Source organism: Manduca sexta, chromosome 27, assembly GCF_014839805.1.
Source record: "Manduca sexta isolate Smith_Timp_Sample1 chromosome 27, JHU_Msex_v1.0, whole genome shotgun sequence".
Classification (NCBI taxonomy): Eukaryota; Metazoa; Arthropoda; class Insecta; order Lepidoptera; family Sphingidae; genus Manduca; species Manduca sexta.
The window spans coordinates 2,858,503-2,869,822 of NC_051141.1; the positions used below are offsets into that span (position 1 = coordinate 2,858,503).

At 35.9% G+C, this 11,320-nt stretch overlaps 1 protein-coding gene across 3 annotated transcripts in view; it reads left to right on the top strand.

Annotated features, from left to right (window-relative positions):
- Nucleotides 1-11,160, top strand: part of LOC115448553 (peptide transporter family 1) — a 37,582-nt gene extending 26,422 nt beyond the window's left edge. For 2 of the 3 annotated variants that reach the window (XM_030176016.2, XM_030176017.2), the window contains exons 3-13: nt 1,707-1,848; nt 2,135-2,221; nt 2,549-2,823; nt 5,431-5,513; nt 6,299-6,463; nt 6,536-6,661; nt 6,734-6,856; nt 6,959-7,299; nt 10,018-10,237; nt 10,311-10,547; nt 10,960-11,160. In XM_030176016.2, the coding sequence (XP_030031876.1) occupies nt 1,707-1,848; nt 2,135-2,221; nt 2,549-2,823; nt 5,431-5,513; nt 6,299-6,463; nt 6,536-6,661; nt 6,734-6,856; nt 6,959-7,299; nt 10,018-10,237; nt 10,311-10,547; nt 10,960-11,124 (1,964 nt within the window). In that variant the 3' untranslated portion in view covers nt 11,125-11,160. The remainder of the gene's footprint in view (nt 1-1,706; nt 1,849-2,134; nt 2,222-2,548; nt 2,824-5,430; nt 5,514-6,298; nt 6,464-6,535; nt 6,662-6,733; nt 6,857-6,958; nt 7,300-10,017; nt 10,238-10,310; nt 10,548-10,959) is intronic. The other variant, XM_037443786.1, reaches the window with a different exon arrangement.
- The last annotated feature ends 160 nt before the right edge of the window (nt 11,161-11,320 follow it).

An 11,320-nucleotide genomic window follows, 5' to 3' on the forward strand; every position in this document is an offset into this window, starting at 1 on the left:
ATAAACGAATACATACCCACTTTTCATGTCTAGTAACCTGTTAATTCCACTCTGATGAAGCAATTACTGTATCAAGTATAGTATATGTTACAGTTGATTATCCGTACATATTATAAAACAAAATTCCTCGCCGCGTTTCTGTGTGAACGCGAAAAACTTAAAAATTACCGCAAGGATTTGGATGAAATTTGGTAAGAAGGCACCGGAAAACACTAGGACATAGGCTACTTTCATCCCGAAATACTCTTTGCTGGGTGAAACCGCGTGCAAAGGCTAATACTTAACAAAATATACTACGATAAGTGGGGAGATACTTGTTTTCATATTTAGAACAAGGCTAGTGAGGGATCTTTAGCATCGTACCTTGCATTTCGTACATATATCTAATACGATTGTCAGTACTTAGTATAATTCATTCAGTGCCCATGTTATACGACCGTTTTTGTCTAATTAACTGATAAATAAAATTGCGCCGGTTGCACGTCTCGGTTATCCAGACTAACTCTATTTGCTTTATCTATCGTGTCGCAACTCCTAATCTAGAGTTTTGTAATTTTGAATTCCGTGTCACTGATAGGATATTTCATAGATACCAAAAAATGCAATGTTAATATATAACTTTATACAAATTTATATATAAACTCTATAATATGAAGGAAGCGGGTTTAGATTAGTAGGACAATAGGTATAGTAGAAAGTTAAAATCGTTGAATAAACTACCGATAAATAATGCAATCATAAATTAATATTTCCAAAATAATCATTTTGGAAATATTTCGTATGGCTGTCATCTAAGATTTCAACAAATCTTATATCATCATTATAATCAGCCCCATTCCCTCATTTAACTAAGAGAATAAACCAAAAAATACAACAAAGGATTAGAAAGTATTAAATCAAAAATTTCTAGTTACGAAGGATCTCGTTCCACTTTAAGTGACATAATGTACATAGTTACATAACCTAGCATTCACAAAACACTTATATTATGTGCTTATGAAGTACAAAATACATTTGGACTTAAGTTATAAACCTACTTTGCGATAATCTCAAGAAGGAAAACCACTTAATGTTTATCACAAACTCGGCAACAAACTAAAAATATTTTTTCTTTCGAAACCAAGATAACCTTCCACACTTCGTTGAGTATCGCTTTTTTATTGTTTTAAATAAAATATTTCTTATTTAATTTATTCTTTGAATCATTGCCAATGCTAATTGTCTCACGTCTACTGCATTGCAAAGAATATTATTGAAACTGTTTACCACTCACCTCCACTGTGTAGTATTTGCTATGCGAAGTAAATACGCATAAAAATTGTGTGTTTACGTTCTTTTAAAACAATAAACTATTCTACATAAACACATTTCTTAACGCAAGTCAATAAACTATAATGCAATTAAAGGGCGGAGTGTCAAACAGCCCCCACTTCTCCTCTAGCGTTTAGAAGTCGTAGCGTTTAGAAGAATTACTAAACATAGGACTCCCATAAACTTTTTAAACGGACCTGTTAGATGCGACCTGTATTCAGCGAATAGGCCCTACGTATAAGGTATAAGTTCCTATGCTTAAGTGCTGCATATACATGCGTTTGTTAAGCTTTCATCACCATGTTTTGGAATATTTGCAAAGAAACAATATCGTCCATCCATTTTCAAAGTTAGTCCATTCTGCTGCTTTGTTTTTTATGAGTGAATGTTTCCAGCAATCCTGTCACTGTACCTGCGCGACAAGCTCGGGTACTCTGACAATGGAGCCACTGTTATCTACCACGTCTTCACTATGTTCGCCTACTTCTTCCCGGTGCTCGGCGCCATGATAGCTGACGGATGGCTTGGACGCTTCAGGTAATTCGCTTCATACAAATCATACAAGAGCAATTTTGTATTTTACATCAGACCTTTAATTAACGTAGTTTTACAGATGCTCCGAATTACAAACTCATTAGATATCAGACTAGTTCGGATCAATAATGAGACCTACCGAAATAATCTTAATTCTTACTTTATAAGCCTAATATTGTAAAATTCTCGAACATAAAAATACTTAATACCTAAATATTTCGTGCTGTATTGGATCGTTTGTCAAATTCTATCCATCAAAGTCCGGTTAACAATTTGTTTTTTTTTTCAGAACTATATTGTACCTGTCGCTGGTTTACGCAGCGGGGAGCGTTTTGATATCGCTGACAGCCATGCCGCCCGTCGGGCTACCGCAACTGTACGTACTTTAATAATAATGTTAACGCGGCACACGGCGCCTGTCCGAAATAATGCGTCGTGCAATATTTACACCTCACTTACCTCATGCAGCTTATTGGGAATTAGGTTTCCATTAAAAGCCTTTATAAACCTGAAATAATTGCGAGTTTAACAGCCACAATTGTGTGCACATGACATTTCTCTCACCAATGTGACCGAAACGTCAGGTGTCCAGAGGCGTTGTGGTCTCTAAACAATTCAAGAGACTACAATGCCTTCGGGATGGCTAATTTAATGTTTACTGTCGATCCATGATCGATCATTTGAAATATGTTTTCCTTTTTAGTGAGTTCACAATCATGGCTTTGCTGTTGATTGCCTTCGGCACCGGCGGCATCAAGCCTTGTGTATCCGCGTTCGGTGGGGACCAGTTCAAGCTTCCCGAACAGGAGAGGTACCTGGGGTACTTTTTCTCGCTCTTCTACTTCGCTATCAACGCCGGAAGCCTTATATCCACGTTCCTCACACCGATTCTGAGAGCAGACGTTCATTGCTTTGGAGACAACGACTGTTACTCGCTTGCCTTCGGTGTTCCAGGAATCCTGATGATTGTGTCTATTCGTAAGTTACTTATAAACTTAGTTCCGAAAATTTCATTGTTTAGACTTAGTTTAGTCTTTAAAAATATTCTTGACCAACAAACTAATTCGAATTTTATTAATAGAACGATACGACTATTTTGCCGTAAAATGTACATACTATTGCAGCATTATATCTAATCTATTTGGTTCCGAAATAACTTTCTCTTTAAACTGAACATATTAAACTCTAGGTAATTAACGTATCAGCTGGTTCAGAATATTTAGAATGTACAAAATTCGTCTTCAATTTCAGTTCTTCAGTTTTTAACTGGCAAATCTGTCACAAACCTCACATAAGTATAAACCATAAAGACGACGCTGTACCAAGCTCAATCATTTTTAAACTAAAAGTGATATCACCTCCTATATCTAAAGTCACTTCTACAGACACATATATCACGCCTGTATCCTTATAGGCAGAGGTAGCATTGTACCCATTTTTCGCCTGTTGCCCGTCCCATGATGTGATAGGGAACCTAACGCTATACTAGACACAAATTTCAATCTCCGGACTGATAAAAAAAATCCAATATTACTTTGCCCAACCCGAGATTGGAACCCGGGACCTTAAAGCTGTGTCGTAGCACACTCCCAATAAAACTACGCCACCGTGGCAGTCTTCTACAGATCAATGTCTATTGACTGCCGAGTACCTACTATATACAGTAAACGATATCGAAAATCGTTTGTAAATCTATCAAATGGTATTTCAATTGTAGTATTTTTGAATTAGTTCCACACGAGCATTAATGTATTAAAGGAGAGCGGAAACGGCGCGGTCAGTAACGCGTTACATAGACTAGTAATAATTTTACTCACGTATGAGATGATGCAAAGATGGTTGTCGGAACGTCATTTCGCGCAAATCATTAAGGTCGGTTAGTTCAAACCATTTGTGAGCTGAAGTATTTGGTCATGTGAGATTTATTGCGAGAGTAATTTTAGTTGATAAGGATTAGAATAGGAAAAAAACGTGAGGCAATATTTGTCAGTAATTCGAGTACATGTTTTAGAACAATAAATGAGGTAATCAATAAAAATTAAATTTAAATAACATAACTTTAACGTTATAAGATGGTTTGAAGTATTAAGTACTTCTTATAAAAGTGACTAAAGATCAATATATTAACATTAAAAATATTAAACAAATTAATATTATGAGTAATTTTAAAGCAAAACTCATTTTACCTCAATTAAAAATGATAATGAAATGATAACTTCAAAGCAAAATAAACATAATTGCAATAAAATACAATTGAATGTGTAAAATGAAAGGTTTACCCATCGCTGATGCAATGTAAATAAAACAAGACAACAGATTAATGTTATGTAACTTTGAATACCGGTTACCGAAGTGTGCTATAAAATGTAAGGAAAAATAAGACCGAAAACCTCGACAGGTATCTATAATTATTTTTGGATAGAAATGAATTATCTGACTAGCAAGTAGCTTGACTGGTCGTAAACGCCACGTTTCCTATAAAATATACCCACATTTAACTTATGTTTTCCGCCCCATATTGCCCCAAATTTCAGTCTCCGGACTGATAGAACAGAAAAACCCTATATCACTTTGCACGACCCGGGATTCAAACTCGGGACCTCAGAGCGGCGCCGTAGCACTCGCCCATTAAAACTGCGCAACCGTGGCAGTCTTCTACAGATCAATGTCCATTCAAATTCATATAAAATATAAACAATAACAATTAGCAACACTTCTGCAAAGCACTACTTATTCTAAGCAGACTAGATTTATATAACTATTCTATAAATTACATTTTGAGTCATAAAAATTTATAAAGGCACCAAAACTTTTATTATTCTGCTTCATTAACTAAGGAATAAAGTGATCGGGTACAGAGTCTTCACTGTGCAAATCGGTTCCAAACTTACCCTATTTTTAGGGCGAAACGGTATTTTAATTATAAAGATAAATGGGCTATAAAACTAAAAACAAGAGCGGATACTAAAACTTCAAATAAACTTCGTCTAATTGAAGTGAAAGGTGCAGGTCGGTGTAAAACTTACGCGACATTAATTGATGTAAGTTTGTAAATAAGACTGACATTTCCTTCGGAACTAGTACCATTAAGTCCCGGTTGAGTCTAAACTTTGTCCTATCTTGTTTTCTCCGTTCAATTTATTTTCTTTTGAGTTGAAGCGTGGGGTTGCTAAACGCGAACTTTGTAAAAATCCTTTGTAGTTTCAATAAGTTCCGCCGTGTCAGTGTTCTTTGAAGTATCTATTGAGATATACTTTCAATAACTAAGGCCGTCATGATTTTAATGAGTGTTGAGAAAACAAATTCGAAAAATGTATACGCTTATAATTCATACCAAATTCGGTAGTTATTTTCCGAGGTAGTATGATATCGGGAGTACAATTTATTATAATATTATCAGTTAGAAGTTGAGAACACATAAATTGGGTAGAGAGTAATTTAATAAACTTACCTACACAATTTTTATGGGGAATTTTCGTAGCTCCTCAAAAAGGCGTTAAAGCTAGCGATAATAAACAATGGTATATAATTAGGTTACATAGACGAATATAAAATATTACTATTAAGCAATTATTTCCCTTTCAGTGTTCTTCGTGGCCGGCAAAAGATTATACATAGTGAAGAAGCCGGCGGGTAACGTTTTAGGCAAAGTCGCTACGTGCGTCGGTGTAAGTTTTTTTTTCGTTTAAGACTGATTTTTCAATTGTCGGGTAAAAATCATCATTCAAATAAATACTTATACTGTGATTCCTTTCTGAAGAGAGACGTTCATTTATTGAAGTATTTCATTCATACAAAAACATTATACATTTTCAAACATACAACCAGCGCATTGAAAATTTTAAATCTATTGAAGTTGTATTTTATTTATGAATATTTTTCATCCGACTGTTGAAATATCGACACTCATAGAAATAAATGGATGCACGAACAATTATCGGACTGTATTCATTTTTTAAATAAAACAGGAATGTAAGAAAATATTTATTTCTAATGTTGATTTGGACCTGAACAATCTCTTTCAAATGTTGATTGGTGACGATGATTTGTATCTGAACATTACCTCAATATTCAGTAGGATTATTATCGTCTGTTTGAGTAATCGTTTAATAATGAATAAAACGATAGAAAACACATTACATACATATTAAATCATTAAAATTCTCTTATCACTATTATAGTATAATAAACATTGGTTGAAATGGGGCCTAAGAACAGGTCATCAAATTAAAAGAATAACATCCAATATAATATGATTTTATCCCTATTTTAAGCACCCACAATTTTATTAGCTACAAATATACTTCAATCTATATACATCCAACATAGATATAAATAGTTCAGTTACTCAAATCTCCATGTACAAAAAGTAATGTCAACGTGCAACAATCACTGCCGCAGCGAGGTTATTCGTCCTCGTAACATTAACGGAAGGTCGGCACATTGTCCACAGCACGCGGTGGTGCAATCGGCGAAAAGCAAAGACAAACGCGAACACTGGCTGGACTACGCAGACGACAAGTACGACAAAAATCTAATAGAAGACATCAAATCGCTGCTCAGAGTGCTCCTGCTTTTCATACCACTACCAGTTTTCTGGGCACTGTTTGATCAACAGGTCAGTTAGTTTTATATGGAAAATATTTTTCTGTCTATTTCGTTTGTTAATCCGCTTGATTCCCGTCCCCAGGGTTCGAGATGGACATTCCAAGCCGACAGGATGGAGCAAGACATTGGTAGTTGGACCCTCAAAGCCGATCAGATGCAAGTGCTCAATCCGCTGCTTATTTTAATATTTATTCCTCTTTTCGAAGTGGTAAGGTTGTGAACGAATTTAACAATTAAAATACCAATTGTATTTATGAATTAATCAATCTTTTATTTTCAGGCAATCTACCCGTTATTAACGCGGTGCAAACTCATTCGCAAACCTTTACACAAAATGGTATGGGGCGGTATCCTGGCAGCGTGTGCGTTTGTCATATCGGGCATTGTCGAATTAAATCTTTTGGTACGTAAACAATTGCCCTTGAGCAATCGCGTGGATAGTGAACCAAAAGAACTGTCACAAACAGAGTTTGCAACGTAAATAAATAATTACAATTAATTCCAGCCAACATACGGGACGCCGGTGTCGGAAGGTTTGGCGCAGTTGCGAGTTTACAACGGCTATAACTGTAACTTCATTCTAAACACGGGCGATTTGATCAACGAGAATGAGACGATGTTCAACCACATTGGCCCGTTGTCTGTATACGAGAAGTTGGACATTGCAACGGATAGAATCGCTGAATTACCTTACTACTTACGCGGCGAGGGCAGTTGCGCGGACATTGTATACAACGGCCATTTCCATTTGAGAGAGAAAACCGCAAATTCTTTCTTTATTGGTCACAACGGTGTTTATAATTTCACCGACAATAATGACAAAGCTATAGACGGTGTGAGCGTGAGGTAAGAAGAAAAACAAATGACGAATCCATTACGGGTGCTTTAATACGATTTGCAACGAGTAATAATTATCTCCACCCAGTTGTGTGGATATAAATTAGAAATAAGGTTGCATAAGAATATTGCAAAAGCTAGCTATGAACAACATAGAGGTTTATGACTTGACTTGACTTAGGTATTAATAACTTGTGAGCTATATGTGCATAATGCATATTATGCAATTGTTTTTTATGCGAATTAATAAATGTTATCTGATAGTACATTACCATGACGGAACGTAAGCATCCAAAACAACAGAACAATAGTCGAGATCTTATCAGGGTGTCACTATAGGGTTGCGTGATGGACAAAATGCCACGAACCCCCGGATTCAGGGGTACTCCAAATTTTGTAAAATTTACTAAGTTTTATTTATGTTTTGGGACTTAATAAAAGGTCAAAGGAAAAATCTTTAGTCGTAATCCATTAATTTGTCACGGGCCCATTACGAAGTAGTTACGTAATTAACAATCTAAACGGATCCTTTCTTAAAAGCAACTAAATTGTAACTTACTCAGTGTGTGTTCTTATTCTTAACCGCATGAGAGAGTGGTGCAAAGGATTTTCTACTTGAGTAGAAAAACCGTTTTGGCCCTAAGGGCCATATAAATAAATCAGTCTCACCTTTGAGTAAAATCTCAACTTGACATTTAATGTATTAAACTATTTAGTAAACCAAACTTAAGCTATCATTTAAAAAGTGATTCTTATCCGAGTCAGCGCTTTGAAATAAACAAAGCCAACAACACCAAATTGGAAATTAGGAGTAAACAAACAAAATCTAGCTATCAAAATGCGTCACATGATATCACAGTTCAAAGCAAAACTTGAAACAAAAGCTGTTTATTATTATTAACAATTTAAAGGAAATACTAAAATTCGTCATGTTTGTTTTCGCAATGTTCAGGCGAATAATATTTTTCGTAAATTTCATTCCAAAACGCGAACATGGCATTTTCCGATTTGTCGTTAACCATTTTAAACTGTCTGCCTATATGAAACAAGCTATTTTTTGCCGCTGACATTGGAGGCCATGTGATATTACCACGATAATCGATGGGCGTCGGGTCGCTAAATTTTGCAAAATTAGACCATAACTCAGTAATTTGCTGTATAAATATTCTATCTCTATTACTCACATCCCGATAAATCTTTACATAATTCTCCCAGAGCGGTTCACATTTAAGTAAATAGCATAATTCGTCTCCATTAGCGGCACCTTTCACTTTTACATTTACACCGGCCAAGGAAGTCGTCTTAACTGCATTAAAATTTCCATTATAATTAAATTTATATGCATATACTTTATCGTTTACGGTCACAGCCTCTTTCATAAATTTATAAACAGGATATTTGTATAAATCTGTTGCATAACTTAAAAATCTCTCAACAGAAACTCCATTTTTAAAATACTTTTTCTTTATCGTTTCCGCGACATTTTTATACCTTTGTGATGTGGAATGAAATTGGCATCCGGAAGCAAAAGGCACTATAAACTTAAAGGAAATTGCAAGCGTTTGCAATAACTGAGGATTTTGCAGAAATGGTATTATGTCTGATATACTTTCTTGACTATTGAACCCTATTAACATTGGTTTAGTGTGTAAACTTTGAACTTTTTGACTTTTTGTTAGTAACGATGTATTTGATTCTCTAATAGGCAGAAAAGGAATTAACGGTCTTTGGCGCTGTATTATTTCCTGATTGTTATATATTTTCTGTGCAGCTGCTACGATAGAACTCGTTGAAGCATGTACAAAGACTTTATTCCCTTTTCCAGCAAGTAATTTTCGTAATCTTGATTTTTCTAATTCGTTGTCGCCGAGAAATAGCGATGGTGAATAGATCGACCCGCTTTGCAAGATCATCTTTGCAAATAATTTATTTGATTTCGTGGTCAATAACAATGACAATAATGTTGCCGCTGATCCGCTACCCATAACAGTAATTTTCTTATTATCTCCACTGAATACTTTCACGTTTCGTTTAATCCACGTCAAAGCCATGACGATGTCTTTTAGTCCCATGTTAGTGTCTGTGTCAGATTCATTTACTTTTAAAAACCCAAAAGGACCTATTCTGTGTGTTAAAGTGACTAAAATAACATCATTTTCTATGAAAAAATCGCCACCATAAATGTGACTGAAACTCGAAGTGAATCCGTATCCGTGCACCCACACTATAACGGCTCTCGTTGGCGCGCCCTCTTTGTGTATAGACGGTGTGTAAATATTGAGGTGTAAACAATCTTCGTACCCGTACACAGCATGTTTATGTACAATGTGTGCTTGAGCGCACGCCCCTCGATTTTCTGTCGAGGCGTCAAATGGCCGTTTCCATATTTTTGGCTCTTTAGGATTCTTAAATCTTAATATACCCACTGGAGGCTGTGCGTATGGTACACCGTAAAAGGCAAAATAACTTTTACCATCAAAGATACTAGTCTGTCGAACACCGAGTAATGACCCCTGCGACACATCAACTTTTACATCGTACGACTGAGCTTCTAAAAAAAGGAACAAAACTGCAGAAACAATTTCGGTCAACACGTCAGTCATGTCGCAAAGTTTTTGACATTTTATTTTACAGATATTGGTTTATCGATTGTGCACAGCGCTGAATTGGTAAATGTTTTGTTTTGCTGTGAAAATCATAATTAAATTACGTTATCGCTTGTTACAGATTTTTAGCAAATATAAACGGTGAGGCAGCTATAACACTATTAGACAGTAAACGGAATAGGACAATACTCAATCTGACAAGTAGCGACACTAACCAAAAGTCTATACAAAAGGGAGCGGGTGATGTGATAATTAATGGAGTGACAGTATTAAGAGACCATGCATTCAAATCTGGCGCCGTGTACACGATCAACGTCTTCCAAGATGGGAATGATTCATATGTATGTAGACTACTTTTTACCGCCCACTCCGTCTAATTTCAGCAGTAAAATTATACTTTGGATTTTATTTTAGATTGCAAATCCGGTGATAATTACGCCACCCAATAGCATCCACATATTATGGCTGGTGCCGCAGTACGTGGTGATGACCATGGGAGAGGTGATGTTCTCCGTGACGGGCCTGGAGTTTTCCTTCACTCAGGCGCCCGCCAGCATGAAGTCGGTGCTGCAGTCGGTTTGGCTTCTCACTGTCGCTTTTGGCAATCTGATTGTTGTCCTCATCGTGGAAGGAAATTTCTTGGACGCGCAGGTAAGCAATAGAAAGATAATGGTTAACTTCAATTGTATAAAAACAGTCGTGGCCTTCGGCATTCCTATGAGTTCTTTAAACAACCAAGTCAAACATTCCTTAACGCGTGATAATAGGGCAATTAATAAACGTGTTTATCGATCCAATATTTCGGAAGGCACCGAACATCACGCACATTGAAAGTATTGACAAACAGCTGTCGAATTGCACATTATCAGCAGCAAAGTTTGTCATTCGAAATTAATGCTGCGCACTGAAATGAAATCGAGTTCCCATTGCGCTTTCATTCCATCATACGTATAACTATCTAGTGTTCTGACAATCGAAAGCACAGACATATGACTGCGGTAAAATGCTGTGTCAAAACATTTTTGCATGCAAACAGTAAATTAATATCCTAATATATTTTCAGTGGAAGGAATTCTTCTTGTTCGCCGGTCTGATGATAATAGACATGTTGATATTCACTGCCATGGCGTTTAGATACAAGTACGTGGAACTTACATCAAGTACAGAAGACGTGGCTGTGGAAGAGATCAAACTGCCAGAGAAAAACACACAAATAACAGAAAACTAGAGTTTACGGTATTAAATAGAATTGTTATTTGATTAATTTTGTATTTATTTTTACTTTAAGATCATGAAATCATTTGGGAATAGTACATTACAAAATCCTCCAAGGATACCGTGAAAATTGAAACCAATAAACTCTGTGAACTAGTTAAAAGTACCTTACTTACATTTAAAAAGATTCCTATTGTAAATATTTCACA